We start from the raw sequence: 18,810 nt of genomic DNA, 5'->3' as shown, positions 1-18,810 counted from the left end.
TCACTACTTCTGAGGATGCTTGCCGTAGATGCAGGCGAAACGTCAGGAGAGAATGCCTCTAGACCATGGCCATATAGCCCGAAAAAAACTACAACAACCTAGAGCAAAATGTGCTGTAGCAGGATGTCCCTCCCTCAGAAACAAAGTTTGTGCAGTTTAATACACTTTTTCCATGTTTTTTTTATGATAGGACCAATTAGGAAATAACCCAGTAACACAAATTGAGTTATAGTGTTATGTCTTCACTTGTGATCCCAATGCTTGGCATGCATGGGTCTTCCTGCAGATGTGCAGGACATTTGGCACCTTTTGAAGCAGAACTTGCGCACAATCCTGCCACCTGCTGTTGTGAGGTGGTATGGCAAGGACTCCTGGCTCAAGAAGGCTTATTTTATTTATCGAGTCATCAGCAACCACTCAATTATATTACATTTCTAATAGAACAAAGCAAACAAACAGACAAAATACAAAATTTGTGAGTTTGGTAGTTGATTAAATGTCCTTTGACCAGTATCTGGCCACTTGGAGTGCTTCCGGTGTTGCTGCAAGAAGTTCCTCCCTTGTGCATGTGGCAGGGCTCAGGTTGCATTGCAGCAGGTGGTCAGTGGTTTGCTCTTCTCCACACTCGCATGTCGAAGATTCCACTTTGTGGCCCAATTTCTTGAGGTTGGCTCTGCATCTCGTGGTGCCAGAGCGCAGTCTGTTCAGCGCCTTCCAAGTCGCCCAGTCTTCTGTGTGCCCAGGGGGGAGTCTCTCATTTGGTATCAGCCATTGGTTGAGGTTCTGGGTTTGAGCCTGCCACTTTTGGACTCTCGTTTGCTGAAGTGTTCCAGCGAGTGTCTCTGTAGATCTTAGAAAACAATTTCTAGATTTAAGTCGTTGACGTGCTGGCTGATACCCAAACAAGGGATGAGCTGGAGATGTCTCTGCCTTGGTCCTTCCACTATTGGCTGCCACTTCCCGGCGGATGTCAGGTGGTGCAATACCAGCTAGGCAGTGTAATTTCTCCAGTGGTGTAGGGCGCAGACACTCTGTGATAATGCGGCATGTCTCATTAAGAGCCATATCTACTGTTTTAGTGTGGTGAGATGTGTTCCACACTGGGCATGCGTACTCAGCAGCAGAGTAGCACAGCACAAGAGCAGATGTCTTCACTGTGTCTGGTTGTGATCCCCAGGTTGTGCCAGTCAGCTTTCGTATGATATTGTTTCTACCACCCACTTTTTGCTTGATGTTCAGGCAGTGCTTCTTGTAGGTGAGAGCATGGTCCAGAGTGACTCTTCCCAGGTACTTGGGTGCGCTGCAATGCTCCAGTGGGATTCCTTCCCAGGGAATAATCCTCAGAGCTCGGGATGCTTGTCTGTTCTTGAGGTGAAAGGCACATGTCTGTGTTTTAGATGGGTTGGGGATCAGCTGGTTTTCCCTGTAATAGGCAGTAAGAGCACCTAGAGCTCCGGAAAGCTTCTGTTCAACCATCAAGAAGGCTGTGCTAATGTGATAATTGCACAATGCAGCAACCTTACTGAATTGCAACACTGTGCTACCTATGTTCACCCAAAGACATGCACATCCACATGGCCAATGCTTATTTGCATACACTACCTATTTTGAGTCTGACCTGGTAGCAATGATGGCATGATGCAATGCATTCTGCAACCTTTTAATTACAAATTCCCACATTGCGTGAAAATGCCCAGTAAGACATCAACAGGGGTCTGGCTTTTGTGGCAGTACCACCATAATTTTCATCTAAAATGGATGTAGATCTGAAATGAATGAGGGAGATACCCTGGTCTTTGAAGTCATAACACTATGTAACGAATTTGGAAAAAAAAATATGTTCCTGGTTTGAAAGTGTTATTTCCTGTTTAATTGTGTGGGCCTTACTTTGAACTATGTTGAATGCGTTGAGACTCGATGATAAGATACTTATGGAACAAATGGAGCAAAATGTACTGCAGGATGTCCAATAGAAAGTTTTTGGAGTTTAATAAACTTTTTCCATGTTGGGTTGTTGTAGGTTTTTATCGGGCTGTATGGCCATGTTCTAGAGGCATTTTCTCCTGACGTTTCACCTGCATCAATGGCAAGCATCCTCAGAGGTACTGAGGTCTGTTGGAAGTAGGAAAATGGGTTTATATATCTGTGGAATGACCAGGGTGGGACAAAAGACTCTTGTCTGCTGGAGCTAGGTGTGAATGTTTCAACTGACCACCTTGATTAGCATTTGATGGCTTGGCAGTGCCTGGGGGAATCTTTTGTTGAGAGGTGATTAGATGTGCCTGATTGTTTACTCTTTGTTGTTTTGCTGTTGTAATCTTTGAGTTTTTTAATACTGGCAGCCAGATTTTGATCATTTTCATGGTTTCCTCCTTTCTGTTGAAATTGTCCACATGCTTCTTGTGGATTTCAATGGCTTCTCTGTGTAGTCTGACATGGTGGTTGTGAGAGTGGTCCAGCATTTCTGTGTCCTCAAATAATATGCTGTGCCCAGGCTGGTTCCTCAGGTGCTCTGCTATGGCTGACTTCTCTGGTTGAAGTAGTCTGCAGTGCCTTTCATGTTCCTTGATTCGTGTCTGGGCCATTCTGCTGCTGCGTTTGGTGGTCCCTCTGTAGATTTGTCCACAGCTGCCTGGTACACAGTAGACTCCTGCAGAAGCGAGAGGATCCCTCTTGTCCTTTGCTGAACGTAGCATTTGTTGGATTATCTTTGTGGGTCTTTTTCCATGTTTGTATGATAGAACCAATTAGGAAACGACATTGACAACACAGGAACAACCGTGCTGATTTACCAGGTTCCTTTCTGATTTTGGTAACTTCATTGCAATTTTCAGCTTGGCCAGATTTTTCTGTGAGTGAGAGATGAAGCGGTAGATTGGTGTTCTACATTAAATTGCAGAGTATATTTCTCTTTTTCTTTCCAGAACACAGAGTTGTGATGGAGGCGGCTTTTGTCTATGGTTCGTTCAAGTTTGCCTTAACCACCGAAGTGGCCCTTCTGAGGAGCATCCGGTACGTATTCAGCAGATAGTGGCCAGGGGACACATACGGCAGCTTTAATTTCACTTCCTCGTGTGTGTGTTGTACCTCAGAATAGATTCACCTTGCTGAAATCACCTTATCTGCACACAGACTGAAGTCTTTGTAGTTTATTAAAAGCAAAAGATGAAAAGTTTAAAAAGCACGTAGTGTTCCAAAGATCAATAAAACATAGCACTGTAAAGCAGAATTCCAAATGGCACCAGCAAAACTGTTGCATCCCAGTTCAAGAAACGAGACCATAAGATTAAATCCACCACACTGGACTGTAGGAAAAGCAATCCTTGTTTATTGATGAAAAATTGGTTACAAAAGAAAGGTAAATGCAAAGTCAAAAAGCCACAGAAAAACACAGCAGTCAGTAGAATCTCTGAACTTGAGCAAAATTTCAAAAGCCACAATACAAGAACCAGGAATCTGTTAGCCTTTTACTAACCATGAACTTGATAACTAAGCCTCTGGGATTACCGGCCATGAAACACAGGAATTCTGCCAAGGCACAGCCACAGTCCCAAACATTGCTTGATCTAAAGAGGCACCCGGCAGGAGGCCTCTTAAACCAAAGAAGCTATTCTTTGAAACGCCCCTTGACTTTGACGTCTGGGCCTGTCTCTCCTGTAAACGATGTGACCTTCGTAAAAATTGGGAAACATTTCTGTCTCTAACTATCTGTTCTCTTCGGTCCTCATTAAAAACCCCAGGTGGAGAGATATCACGGCTAGTGATATCACGGCTAACTTCCAAAACATTTTCCTCCAGCTGTTGAGTTTCCTTTTCATCCCCGCTGACCTCTGCATCAACAACAGATTCCACACTGTCAGGGTCAGGGAGAGCTTGCTCAGTTGGAAAAACTATCAGAGAATCCGGTTCACACAGATCAGGATCAGGCTGAACCCCAACAAAAACCAAATCCCATGAGAACATGACAAAATCCCAAGACCATGGACACAGGAAAACGAGCACAAGCTGCTTGGTTGAGCGAGAAGTTGCTCTGACAAAGGTTTGTTTTCAAACACACTGCTTAATACCCCTTGCAATACATGAAAGCATTTCCTTGGCCTCCAACCTCCTTCTTGTTGGCTATTCTCACACTCCTTCGAACTCTGAATTCCAAACTGTCAGCCCGATCTAAGATTCCCGTTTCCTCAAAGTCAGGCTGCTCATTAGTGTCAGCCTGGTTGCCTTCTTGCTTACTATCAGGCTGAGAACTGTCCTCCTTCTCTGAGTCAATTTGCACCTGGCTAGTTTCAGTATCAAAAACATCATTCCCAGCTGTGGGAAACTGAACTTGCACATCCTGTTCCTCAATATCTACAACAGGAACATTTTGAACCTGATTGTGAACCTGAATCCCATCATCCTCGCCAGAGTCACTCTGAGACCCCATCTGAGTCTCAACACTATCAGTCTGTGTCTGTGGTTTCAGCTGAGTCACAACAGTGTGTTTCTTTGTCCTACAGAAGTGGAGAGCCCGAAGTCCCCTCTTCGCAGCTCTTTTTCTGCCACTGTGCCATGCAAACGGATCCCTCCCAGCCGTGCCGAAGGACCCGGATGGAGTGGCTGCTGACCACGCTAACCGTCCACAAGTTCCTGAAGCTGATGCGGGAACCCCTCGTGGTATGTCGGGCGGTGGCGGAGACCTCCCCAAACTCTGTCCAGAATTCTTCTGCGCTCACCGTTGCTCATGAGAGCATCTTGAATCTGTTTTGGGCTTTAGTCTGAACTTTAAAGAAGTCATCCAAGATACTGAAGGTATTCTGTAGAGCAGTGTTTCTCAACCTTCTGAATGCCATGACCCCTTGATACAGTTCCTCATGTTGTGGTGACCCCCAATCATAAAATTATATTAATTACTACTTCATAACTGTAATTTTGCTACTGTTATGAATCGTCATGTAAATATCTGACATGCAGGATGTATTTTCATTCACTGGACCAAATTTGGCACAAATACCCACATTTGAATACTGGTGGAGTTGGGGAGAAAGGTAATTGATTTTGTCATTTGGGAGTTGTAGTTGCTGGGATTTATAGTTCGCCTACAATCAAAGGGCATTCTGAATTCCACCAATGATGGAATTGAACCAAACTCAGCACACAGAACTCTCATGACCAACAGAAAATGGTTTGGTGGGCATTGACCTTGAGTTTGGGAGCTGTAGTTCACCCACATCCAGAGAGCACTGTGGACTCAAACAATGATGGATCTGGACCAAACTTGGCACGAATACTCAATATGCCCAGGTGTGAATACTGGTGGAGTTTGGGGAAAGTAGACATGCTGGGATTTATAGTTCACCTACAATCAAAGAGCATTATGAACCCCCCCCCCCCCCACCACCACAATTGAATTGGGCCAAACTTTCCCCACACAGAACCCCCATGACCAACAGAAAATACTGTGTTTTCTGATGGTCTTTGGCGACCACTTTGACACCCCCTCGCGACCCCTCCCAGGAGACCTGACCACAGGTTGAGAAACGCTGCTATAAAGGATACAAAATTCAACGTGTTGGACCCCACCACTCAATTTGAATTAAAACCCAGAACAGATTCATTGTGCCTCTACTTCCTCTTTGGTTTCTCTATGCCTGTGGAAGTTGTCAACATTGAGGGCCCTTCCATACAGCCATATAACCCAGAATATCATAGAATCATAGAATCAAAGAGTTGGAAGAGACCTCCTGGGCCATCCAGTCCAACCCCATTCTGCCAAGAAGCAGGAATATTGCATTCAAATCACCCCTGACAGATGGCCATCCAGCCTCTGCTTAAAAGCTTCCAAAGAAGGAGCCTCCACCACACTCCGGGGCAGCGAGTTCCACTGCTGAACGGCTCTCACAGTCAGGAAGTTCTTCCTCATGTTCAGATGGAATCTCCTCTCTTGTAGTTTGAAGCCATTGTTCCGCGTCCTAGTCTCCAAGGAAGCAGAAAACAAGCTTGCTCCCTCCTCCTCCCTGTGGCTTCCTCTCACATATTTATACATGGCTGTCATATCTCCTCTCAGCCTTCTCTTCTTCAGGCTAAACATGCCCAGCTCCTTAAGCCGCTCCTCATAGGGCTTGTTCTCCAGACCCTTGATCATTTTAGTCGCTTTCCTCTGGACACATTCCAGCTTGCCAATATCTCTCTTGAATTGTGGTGCCCAGCATTGGACACAATATTCCAGGTGTGGTCTCACCAAAGCAGAATAGAGGGGTAGCATTACTTCCCTAGATCTAGACACTATACTCCTATTGATGCAGGCCAAAATCAAGGTAGATAATCCAAAATATTTCTGCTTTGAACTGGGTTATCTGAGCCTACACTGCCATATAACCCCGTTCAAAGCAGATAGCTGTGTGGAAGGGCCTGAGTCTCCTTGTGGAGAGAAAAAACAGGATATAAATAAACAAACACAACAACAACATCTGAGGTCTTGGAACCTATGAAAGTTCAGCCAGCCCTACACACTTTTTTTAATTTTTAATTTGCGACATTTCTATGCCACCCTTCTCACCCCGAAGGGGACTCAGAGCTGCTTACAAGGCGTTTTGGACTTCAACTCCCACAATTCCAACAGCTGGTAGGATGTTAGGAATTGTGGGAGTTGAAGTCCAAAACACCTGGAGGGCCCAAGTTGGCCTATGCCTGGTGCAGAGGCACCCAAAATGAGTTTTTGAAGGCACAAGCCCTATGAGGAGCGGCTTAGGGAACTGGGCATGTTTAGCCTGAAGAAGAGAAGGCTGAGAGGAGATATGATAGCCATGTATAAATATGTGAGAGGAAGCCACAGGGAGGAGGGAGCAAGCTTGTTTTCTGCTTCCCTGGAGACTAGGACGCAATGGAACAATGGCTTCAAACTACAAGAGAGAAGATTCCATCTGAACATGAGGAAGAACTTCCTGACTGTGAGAGCCGTTCAGCAGTGGAACTCTCTGCCCCGGAGTGTGGTGGAGGCTCCTTCTTTGGAAGCTTTTAAGCAGAGGCTGGATGGCCATCTGTCAGGGGTGATTTGAATGCAATATTCCTGCTTCTTGGCAGAATGGGGTTGGACTGGATGGCCCATGAGGTCTCTTCCAACTCTTTGATTCTACGATTCTATGATTCTTTGCTGTTTTCTGCACTTGACTGTATTCAAAACTAAAACAACTCTCTTTCCAAAAGTTAGGGTGAGGGGGGCACCCTGTTATGGGTTTTCAGGGAATGAACAACTTCTCTTTTCTCCAGGTGGAAGTCGCTGGAGACCCCCAAAAGGTTTCAACGCCTTCCTTGCAGTTGGGCCTCCCTCTGGTCTTCATTCTGACCCACAAAGAGACTTTGGAAGCCGACCGGAGGACAGCCGAGTCGCTGGCCTGGAGGCTCTTGGGCAGAGCTGGCGTTCTCCTTTTGCCACGGTATGTCGTGTTACACTATGCAACATATTTCCTGGGTATATAAATGTCATTTCCTAATTGGTTCTATCATAAAAACATGGAAAAGGTTTATTTAACAGCAAAAACTTTGTTTCTGAGGGAGGGACATCATCCTGCACCTCGTTCTGCTCTGGTTTTTCAATGAATATCTCATCATTGGGTTGTTGTAGGTTTTTTCGGGCTCTATGGCCATGTTCTAGAGGCGTTCTCTCCCGACATTTCTCCTGCATCTCTGGCAAGCATCCTCAGAGGTAGTGAAGTCTGTTGGAACTAGGAAAAAGGGGTTTATATATCTGACGAATGACCAGGGTGGGACAAAGGACTCTTGTCTGCTGGAGCTAGGTGTGAATGTTTCAACTGACCACCTTGATTAGCATATAATGGCCTGACAGTGCCTGGAGCAAACTTTTGTTGAGAGGTGATTAGATGTCCTTGTTTGTTTCCTCTCTGTTGTTGTGCTGTTGTAATTTTAGAGTTTTTTAATACTGGTAGCCAGATTTTGTTCATTTTCATGGTTTCCTCCTTTCTGTTGAAATTGTCCACATGCTTCTTGTGGATTTCAATGGCTTCTCTGTGTAGTCTGACATTGTGGTTGTTGGAGTGGTCCAGCATTTCTGTGTTCTCAAATAAAATGCTGTGTCCAGGTTGGTTCATCAGGTGCTCTGCTATGGCTGACTTCTCTGCTTGAAGTATTCTGCAGTGTTGTGTTTCCTCATCAGCTTCTCTCTGAGGTCAGTGGTTCCCTTGATGTCTGGCAAGAACACTTTTCCTCTGGGTAGATCTTCATCTTTACTCTCGTGGCTTGTTCTTGGTCTTGCAGCTCTTCTGATGTCTGAGGTGGAGTCTCCATCGGCCTGGAGAGCCCAGTTGAGGTGGTTCAGTTCATCTTGGAGGAGGTGGGCTTCGCAGATTCTTTTTGCACGGTCTGCCAAGGCTTTAATGGTGCTTCTTTTTCGACTTGGGTGATGGTTGGAGTTTTTATGTAGATATCAAAGTTGGTTATATTGGATATATGTGTCAAGTTTAGTCAAGATCCATCGTCAGTTTGGTGCACAGTGCTCTGTTGGGAACTATAACTCCCAACTAAAGTCAATCCCCTGCAAACCCTGCCAGTATTTGAAGTTGAGCATGTCTGGTTTGCATGTCAAGTGTGGTCCAGATCGATCATTGGTTGGGTTCAGAATTCTCTCTGGATGTTGGGGAACTATAAATTCCAGATTCTATGGTCAGTTCCCCCCAGGCCCCTTCAGTATTTTCTGTTGGTCATTGGGGGTTGGGGGGGGGGTGTCTGTGTGCCAAGTTTGGTCCAGTTTCCATCATTGGTGGGAGTTACAGTGCCATCTAGAAGTTGGAGTGTTTTGGAGATCCATTGCTACTAACATACAAACTTTGACTTTCACTAGATAGATAACCAGATTTATATTGTAAAATATTTAAATTGTTTTATTTCATACTATAGTGAATTTAATTATTTATTTACAGTATTTATATTCCAACCTTCTCACCCCGCAGGGGATTCAGGGCGGATTACAGTGTACACAAATATGGCAAACATTCAATGCCAGAGACACACAATAGATATAGAAAGTCAGTCAGAGACTATTTAACTTTTCTGACCGCCAGGGGAGCTGTCGCTTTCATCATCCATCTGCGACACTGATGAAGTACTTCCGCATTCCCCGCATGCTTTGCTGGAGTCTTTTTTTATGGCCTCTTAAATTAGTTAAATTAGCCTCCCCACACATAGGTGGTACCTAATTTTCCTACTGGACAGATGCAGCTGTCTTTCGGGTTGCAAAGGTCGACAACAAGCTACACAATTGGTTGGAAGCTCACTCCGACCCGGGCTGGCTTCGAATTCATGACCTTGTGGTCAAGAAGTGATCTTAATGCAGCTGACACTCAGACAGCTGCGCGACAGTCCTGGTGCTCAATGTTTGTTTGTTTTCCCACTACAGTCTCTCATTCTGTGGGTCAGGGATGCCCATGGGGAAGATATCAGGCCTAAGATGTGGAGTGCATCCACGTTATGGAATTAATCCAGTTTGTCACCACTTGAATTGCCATGCCTGAATGCTATGCACTCATGTGGGTGGGGTTGTAGTTTGGCGAGGCACCACCAACACTACAATCCCCATGATCTCATAGCATTGAGCCATGGCGTGGATGCTTTCTTGATGGGGTAGGTTTCTGCATGCAGGGAAAAATTACACAGAAAAGTACTAATCTCTGTAGTCGGATGCAGGAACTGAACCCTAGATATTGCATATTGCATTCCCCATTTCTCAGTTCTGGTTTCTGTTTCGACAGGAGTTCTGCTGGTCCGGATGTTCTTCCCCAGCATAACGTGGCCATCAGGAAAGCTGAAGAGGTTAGTTTCTTCCATTGCCCTTTAAAGGACCTTTCATATTTACAGTTATGACAGTGTATGTCATTTAGCGTGTTGTAGGTCACCTTGAACCGAGCTTGGAAGCCATTTGGGAACTAGGGCAGTGCTTGCAAAACTGGCATTGCAGAGTCTTGCAAAGGCACCACTAATAGGGATGTGGCTGTTGCTTTTTTTTGCAATAGCTGCAGCTTCCAAAGGCTTTTCAGGAGCAGCCATGCTTCATATACCACATTCAATGCTTTTTATAACAGATTGCTCCTTCATACTTATATATATATATATGTATGTATATATAATTTATACCCCCGCTACCATCTCCCCAAGGGACTTGGTGCGGCTTACATGAGGCCGAGCCCACAATACAACAATAAAAACAATAGCAACAGTAATCTATATAAATAAAAATGTAATGTTAGTTCGTGCTACCATCAGAACTCAAAAACCACTGGGGGAATTGACACCAAATTTGGACACAAGACACCTAACAGTCCAATTTATGTCCTCTAAAAAAATTGATTTTGTCATTTGGGAATTGTCGTTGCTGGGATTTATAGTTTACCTACAATCAAAGAGCATTCTGAACTCCACCAATGATGGAATTGGGTCAAACTTAGCACACAGGGCTCCCATGACCAACAGAAAAAACTGGAAAGGTTTGGTGAACATTGACCTTGAGTTTGGGAATTATAGTTCACCCACATCCAGAGAGCACTGTGGACTCAAACAATGATGGATCTGGACCAAACTTGGCACGAATATTCCATATGTCCAAATATGAACACAGATGGAGTTTAAGGGAAATAGACCTTGACATTTGGGAGTTGTAGTTGCTGGGATTTATAGTTCACCTACAATCAAAGAGCATTCTGAACTCCACCAATGATGGAATTGAACCAAACATGGCATACAGGACTTCCATGACCAACAGAACACACTGGAAGGGTTTGGTGGGCATTGACCTTGAGTTTGGGAGTTGTAGTTCACCTACATCCAGAGAGCACTGGACTCAAACAATGACGGATCTGGACCAAACTTGACACAAAAATTCCATATGCCTAAATATGAACACAGATGGAGTTTGGAGGAAATAGACCTTGACATTTGGGATTTGTAGTTGTTGGGATTTATAGTTCACCTACAATCAATGAGCATTCTGAACTCGACCAACAATAAAATTGGGTCAAACTTCCCACACAGAATCCCAATGATCACCAGAAAATACTGTTTTCTGATGGTCTTTGGCGACCCCTTTGACACCCCCTCACGACCCCCTCAGGGGTCCTGACCCCCAGATTGAGAAACACTGCAATAGCTGCCGCTTCCAAAGACTTTTCCGGGGCAGCCATGTTTCATATACCACATTCAATGTTTTTTATAACATATTACTCCTTCACACTTATATATATATAATTTGTTGTTTGCAGAGTGTTAAGTTTTGCATCAATATTTGTGTACTATGCTCTCTTAACAGTGATATAAATTACTACTGGAAATCCGAGTATGTTCTAGACATGCTTGCTGAAGATATTTGCCAATAGAGGCTGGCGTTAGTAGGAGTACTAGTAATAACAACAACAATAATAATGGGTTGTTGTAGGTTTTTTTGGGCTATATGGCCATGTTCTAGAGGCATTTTCTCCTGACGTTTTGCCTGCATCTATGGCAAGCATCCTCAGAGGTCGTGAGGTCTGTTGGAACTAGGAAAAAAGAGTTTATATATCTGTGGAATGACCAGAATGGGACAAAGGACTCTTGTCTGCTGGAGCTAGGTGTGAATGTTTCAACTGACCACCTTGATTAGCATTTGACGGCCTGGCAGTGCCTGGGGGAATCTTTTGTTGAGAGGTGATTAGGTGTGCCTGATTGTTTACTCTCTGTTGTTTTGCTGTTGTAATTTTAGAGTTTTTTTAAATATTGGTAGCCAGATTTTGTCCATTTTCATGGTTTCTTCCTTTCTGTTGAAATTGTCCATATGCTTGTGGATTTCAATGTCTTCTCTGTGTAGTTTGACATGGTGGTTGTTGGAGTGGTCCAGCATTTCTGTGTTCTCAGATAATCTGCTGTGTCCAGGTTGGTTCCTCAGGTGCTCTGCTATGGCTGACTTCTCTGGTTGAAGGAGTCTGCAGTGCCTTTCATGTCCTTTGATTTGTGTTTGGCCAACGCTGCTGCGTTTGGTGGTCCCTATGTAGACTTGTCCACAGCTGCATGGTATTTGGTAGACTCCTGCAGAAGTGAGAGGATCCCTCTTGTCCTTTGCTGAACGGAGCATTTGTTGGATTTTCTGGTGGGTCTGTAGATAGTTTGTGGGTTGTGTTTCCTCATCAGCTTCCCTCTGCGGTCAGTGGTTCCCTTGATGTCTGGCAAGAACCCTTTTCCTCTGGGTGGATCTTTGTCTTAAGTCTCGTGGCTTCTTCTCGGTGGTCTTGCAGCTCTTCTGATGTCTGAGGTGGAGTCTCCATTGGCCTGGAGAGCCCAGTTGAGGTGGTTCAGTTCATCTTGGAGGAGGTGGGGTCAGATTCCACAGTAATTTGCTGCTGTGCTTTTTACTAAAGCTTTCTTTCCTTTTATATATTTTTAAGTATCTTTAAGAAGGTTGTTATGATACCTTGGTTTCCCTCTTTGGCCTCTCTGTAGGGCATTCCTATTCAGTACCTGGTTTTGAAAGACGTAGACGAGATCGTCGCCATGGTGGAAGGGGATACGAAACCGTTGGAGGAAGAGGAGGAGGAGGAGTACGAAGAGGAGTACGAAGATGAAGAGTATGCAGAACAAGGTAAGTGAGCCATCCCATTGCTCTTAGTTCAGCCGTGGTCCTTTAAATCCTTGTTCAGCACAGACGGACAGCCTCCCCAGATCTGAGTTAGATCTCTGCCCTTGAATCTTGGAATCATACACTCAGAAGAGATCTCAAAGGCCTGTTTGGTCAACCTCTTTCTCAGGCTGCCTCAAGACATCTTTATCTTGTGAATCAACAATCCCAGAATCCTCAGTTTCACTCTGGCTAACTGTATTTTCTTGGCCTTCATTTGCATTCACAAACCCCCGAGAATCAACAGAAACCTGATCATTTAAGTCAAACCTGGGAACCTCTGATGTGCCATCATCATTCCCCTTTGAGTCCTGTGGCAAAGAGACAATCCCAGGCTGAACCCCAACACCAAGGCAGAATATTCCATTGTTGAACATCTTTTACTGCCATACTATTTAGATGGAATCTCTCCTGCAGTTTGAACCTATTGCTCCATTGCATCCTAGTCTCCTAGCCAATCCTTCTCCAATGCCAGAGATACAGCTTAATGGTGTAACATTAGAAAATGTTGACCATTTCCACTCCCTTGGCAGCCACCTCTCCACCAAAGTCAACATCGACACCGAAATACAACACCGCCTGAGCTCTGCGAGTGCAGCATTTTTCCAAATGAAGCAGAGAGTGCTTGAAGACTAGGACATCCGTAGGGATACCAAGGGGCTTGTTTATAAAGCTATTTCTGCTTCCTTGGCAGCCACCTCTCCACCAAAGTCAACATCAACACCGAAATACAATACCACCTGAGCTCTGCGAGTGCAGCATTTTCCTGAATGAAGCAGAGAGTGCTTGAAGATTGGGACATCCGTAGGGATACCAAGGTGCTTGTTTATAAAGCTATTGCCCTCCCAGCCCTGCTATACGGCTGCAAAATGTGAACTGTCTACAGACGTCACATGCAACTTCTGGAACGATTCCATCAGCGCTGCCTCTAGAAAATATTGCAAATCTCTTGGGAAAATAAGCAAACAAATGTCAGCATGCTGGAAGAAGCAAAGACCACCAGCATTGAAGTGATGGTCCTTCCCAAGGACATCCCAAGGACATCACTTCCCAAGGACACCAGGCATGCTCCAACTCTAGCCATCTTTAGGAGGAGCCAGAAAAAGTTAAATAGCCTCTGTCTATGTCTGATCTCAATTCGAGTGCAAGGAAAGCCTTTCAACATTACAGTGATCCAAATATACGCCCCAACCACAGCTGCTGAAGAAACAGAAGTAGATCGGTTCTATGAGGATCTGCAGGACCTACTGGATAATACACCAAAAAGAGACATTATTTTCATTACAGGAGACTGGAATGCCAAGGTGGGAAGTCAAATGACAACTGGGATCACAGGCAAGCATGGTCTGGGAGAACAAAATGAAGCGGGACGCAGGCTGATAGAATTTTGCCAGGAAAACTCGCTGTGTATAACAAACACTCTCTTCCAACAACCTAAAAGACGGCTTTATACATGGACCTCACCAGATGGTCAGCACCGAAATCAGATTGACTACATCCTTTGCAGCCAAAGGTGGCGGACATCCATCCAGTCGGTGAAAACAAGACCTGGGGCTGACTGTAGCTCAGATCACGAACTTCTTATTGCCCAATTTAGAATAAAACTAAAGAGATCAGGGAAAATACACAGACCAGTTAGATATGATCTCACTAACATTCCTAGCGAATATACAGTGGAAGTGAAGAACAGATTTGAAGGACTAGATTTAGTAAACAGAGTCCCAGAAGAACTATGGACAGAAGTCCGCGACATTGTTCAGGAGGCGGCAACAAAGTACGTTCCAACGAAAAAGAAAACGAAGAAGGCAAAATGGTTGTCTGCTGAGACACTGGAAGTAGCCCAAGAAAGGAGGAAAGCAAAAGGAAACAGTGAAAAGGGGAGATATGCCCAGTTAAATGCGCAATTCCAGAGGTTAGCCAGAAGAGACAAGGAACTATTTTTAAACAAGCAATGCATGGAAGTGGAAGAAGACAACAGAATAGGAAGGACAAGAGACCTCTTCCAGAAAATTAGAAACATTGGAGGTAAATTTCAGGCAAAAATTGGTATGATAAGAAACAAAGATGGCAGGGACCTAACAGAAGCTGAAGAGATCAAGAGAAGGTGGTAAGACTATACAGAAGATCTGTATAGGAAGGATAACAATATCGAGGATAGCTTTGACGGTGTGGTGAATGAATTAGAACCAGACATCCTGAGGAGTGAGGTTGAATGGGCCTTAAGAAGCATTGCTAACAACAAGGCAGCAGGAGACGACGGGATCCCAGCTGAACTGTTTAAAATCTTAAAAGATGATGCTGTCAAGGTGATGCATGCCATTTGCCAGCAAATATTGAAAACACAAGAATGCCCATCAGACTGGAAAAAATCAACTTACATCCCCATACCAAAAAAGGGAAATGCGAAGGACTGCTCCAACTTCCGTACAGTGGCCCTTATTTCTCATGCCAGTAAGGTAATGCTCAAGATCCTGCAAGGAAGACTCCAGCAAGACATGGAGCGAGAGTTGCCAGATGTTCAAGCTGGGTTTAGAAAAGGCAGAGGAACGAGAGACCAGATTGCCAATATCCGCTGGATAATGGAGAAAGGCAGGGAGTTTCAGAAAAACATCTACTTCTGCTTCATTGACTATTCTAAAGCTTTTGACTGTGTGGATCATAATAAATTGTGGCAAGTTCTTGGTGGGATGGGCATCCCAAGCCCCCTTCCCTCTCTCCTGAGGAATCTGTACAAGGACCAAGGAGCAACAGTCAGAACTGACCACGGAACAACAGACTGGTTCAAGATTGGGAAAGGCGTACGGCAAGGCTGCATCCTCTCACCCAACCTTTTTAACTTGTATGCAGAACACATCATGCGATGTGCGGGGCTTGAAAATTGCTGGAAGAAACATTAACAACCTCAGATATGCAGATGACACCACTCTGATGGCCGAAAGCGAGGAGGAGCTGAGGAGCCTTCTAATCAAGGTGAAAGAAGAAAGCACAAAAGCCGGGTTGCAGCTAAACATCAAAAAGCCAAGATTATGGCAACAAGAATGATTGACAACTGGAAAATAGAGGGAGAAAATGTGGAGGCCGCGACAGACTTTGTATTTCTAGCCGCAAAGATTACTGCAGATGCAGACTGTGGCCAGGAAATCAGAAGACGCTTCCTTCTTGGGAGGAGAGCAATGTCCAGTCTCGATAAAATAGTGAAGAGTAGAGACATCAGACTGGCAACAAAGATCCATTGCCTAGTCCAAGCCATGGTATTCCCTGTAGTCACCTCCGGATGTGAGAGCTGGACCTTAGGGAAGGCTGAGCGAAGGAAGATCGATGCTTTTGAGCTGTGGTGTTGGAGGAAAGTGCTGAGAGTGCCTTGGACTGCGAGAAGATCCAACCAGTCCATCCTCCAGGAAATAAAGCCCGGCTGCTCACTGGAAGGAAGGAGACTAGAGACAAAGTTGAAGTCCTTTGGCCACATCATGAGGAGACAGCAAAGCCTAGAGAAGACAATTATGCTGGGGAAAGTGGAAGGCAAAAGGAAGAGGGGCCGACCAAGGGCAAGATGGATGGATGGCATCCTTGAAGTGACTGGACTGACCTTGAAGGAGCTGGGGGTGGTGACGGCCGACAGGGAGCTCTGGCGTGGGCTGGTCCACGAGGTCACGAAGAGTCGGAGACGACTGAACGAATGAACAACAACATGTCTGTATATGTTTGTATGTCAAAATTGGCATTGAATGTTTGCCATATATGTGTACACTGTAATCCGCCCTGAGTCCCCTGCGGGGTGAGAAGAAGGGCGGAATATAAAAGCTGCAAATAAATAAATAAACAAATAAATAAATAAATAAATACTTCCTCCTTAATTTGAGGAGGATATTTGAGTGTTTTCCTTGCCAGTGGGCTTTGTGTTTGTGTCCCGCAGAGATCGAGGATGATCAAGTGGTGGAATCCATCATCAGAGACCGGAAAAACCAACTCTCCTTTGAAAACATCCAGACCTTGACGGAGGAATCCTTTGGCTCTGTGCTCACAAAGGCCAAACCCATTGTGGTGCTTTTTTATGCCAGCTGTAAGTCCAAAAATAAACTAGCAAGTTTTCCAATGAGTTTCATTAGCCAGTTTGGCTCATTCCCCCACCTGAAATATATTTGGGAATGGGGACTTTAGGAAGCTTCAAAGAGCATACTTTGGGACCCAAAAGCTGTACGCACTTTGGCCATAATGACCTTAGACAGGTATGGGCAAACTTGGGCCCTGCAAGTGTTTTGGACTTCAACTCCCACCATTCCTAACAGCTTCAGGCCCCTTCCTTTTCCCCCTCAGCCGCTTAAGCGGCTGAGGGGGAAAAGGAAAGGGCCTGAGACTGTTAGGAATGGTGGGAGTTGGAGTCCAAAACACTTGCAGGGCCCAAGTTTGCCCATACCTGAGCTAGACAGATGATGGGAGAAAGAGGAGGCAGGACAGGCATTTGTTGCAATAGAATCCGTGAACTGGAAGGGACCCCCAAAGGCCATTCTGTCATGGAGGAAGACACCATCCAAGCCTTCCTGACAGATGGCCATCCAACTTCTATTTAAAGTCCTCCAAAAGAGGAGAGCGAAGGTCAGAAAGATAATTAAACACGTGATGTCATTGCAATTCGGATCTTAGAATCGAAAGAGACCCCAAACCCATTCTCTCATGCAGAAAGGCACAGTCCAAGCCCTCCCGACCGATGTCCATCTAGCCCAGTGGTTCTCAATCTTCTTAATGTCGCGACCCCTTAATACAGCTCCTTATGTTGTGGTGACCCACAACCATAACATTATTTTCGTTGCTACTTCTTAACTGTAATTTTGTTATGGTTCTGAATCGTAATGTAAATATCTGATATGCAGGATGGATTTTCATTCACTGGACCAAATTTGGCACAAATACCAAATATGTCCAAATTTGAATACTGGTGGGGTTGGAGGAGATTGATGTTGTCATTTGGGAGTTGTAGTTGCTGGGATTTATAGTTCACCTACAATCAAAGAGCATTCTGAACTCCACTAATGATGGAATTGAACCAAACATGGCATACAGGACTTCCATGACCAACAGAACACACTCGAATGGTTTGGTGGGCATTGACCTTGAGTTTGGGAGTTGTAGATCACCTACAGCCAGAGAGCACTGTGGACTCAAACAATGATGGATCGGGACCAAACCTGACACAAATATTCCATATACCCAAATATGAACACAGATGGAGTTTGGAGGTAATAGACCTTGACATTTCGGATTTGTAGTTACTGGGATTTATAGTTCACCTACAATCAAAGAGCATTCTGAACCCCACCAATGATGGAATTGAACCAAACATGGCATACAGGAATTCCATGACCAACAGAACACACTGGAATGGTTTGGTGGGCATTGACCTTGAGTTTGGGAGTTGTAGTTCACCTAAATCCAGAGAGCAATGTGAACTCAAACAATTATAGATCTGGACCAAACTTGGCACGAATTCCCAGTATGCCCAAATGAGAACACTGGTGGAGTTTGGGGGAAACAGACCTTGACATTTGGGAGTTGTAGTTGCTGGGATTTATAGTTCACCTACCATCAAAGAGCATTCTGAACCATACCAATGATTGAATTGGTCCAAACTTCCCACACAGAAACCCCATGACCAACAGAAAATATTGTATATTCTGATGGTCTTCGGGGACCCCTCTGACACCCCCTCGTGACCCCTCCAGGGGTCCCGACTCCCAGGTTGAGAAACACTCATCTAGCCCCTGTTTCAAAACATTCAAAGAAGGAGACTCCACTAGATTTATTATGCAGATTGAATTTTGCATAGTCTTAATTTGCAAAATATTATACTGCAGGCAAAATGCAGTGGAGAAGGGGTTTGGCGGGGAGTTTTGTGTGCCTTCATGCAGAATTTTGGTTGACAGCTGAGTCAAGAAACCTCAAAGCATCTCAAATAAAATATTTCTTCATTTGTGCTGCAGGGGATGCCGTTTCCCTGGTCGTAATGCAGACCTACGTTGAGGTGGCAGCTCAGCTGAAAGGTATGACTCCAAGTTATTATTTTAACCATTTCTGGTGTACGTCTTCAAAGAGTATCCGTTTCCCATTTAAAATCTCAATTGATGCAGGGAGGTTAAGTGTGTGTATGTGCAAGTTTGCTTTGGGTTTTAGTCTGAACTTGCAAA

At 44.8% G+C, this 18,810-nt stretch overlaps 1 protein-coding gene across 2 annotated transcripts in view; it reads left to right on the top strand.

The window, feature by feature from the left end:
- The window catches only part of TXNDC16 (thioredoxin domain containing 16), a 61,793-nt gene that overhangs the window by 17,936 nt on the left and 25,047 nt on the right, over positions 1-18,810 (top strand). For both annotated transcript variants that reach the window (XM_067463113.1, XM_067463111.1), the window contains exons 8-14: positions 2,925-3,012; positions 4,500-4,656; positions 7,249-7,415; positions 9,744-9,804; positions 12,457-12,595; positions 16,545-16,691; positions 18,607-18,666. In XM_067463113.1, coding sequence (XP_067319214.1) covers positions 2,925-3,012; positions 4,500-4,656; positions 7,249-7,415; positions 9,744-9,804; positions 12,457-12,595; positions 16,545-16,691; positions 18,607-18,666 — 819 coding nt within the window. The remainder of the gene's footprint in view (positions 1-2,924; positions 3,013-4,499; positions 4,657-7,248; positions 7,416-9,743; positions 9,805-12,456; positions 12,596-16,544; positions 16,692-18,606; positions 18,667-18,810) is intronic.

The sequence above is a fragment of the Anolis sagrei genome, chromosome 1 (assembly GCF_037176765.1).
Source record: "Anolis sagrei isolate rAnoSag1 chromosome 1, rAnoSag1.mat, whole genome shotgun sequence".
Classification (NCBI taxonomy): domain Eukaryota; kingdom Metazoa; phylum Chordata; class Lepidosauria; order Squamata; family Dactyloidae; genus Anolis; species Anolis sagrei.
The sequence above is the reverse complement of the archived record's forward strand: the minus strand, read 5'-3'. Positions and strand labels throughout refer to the sequence as shown.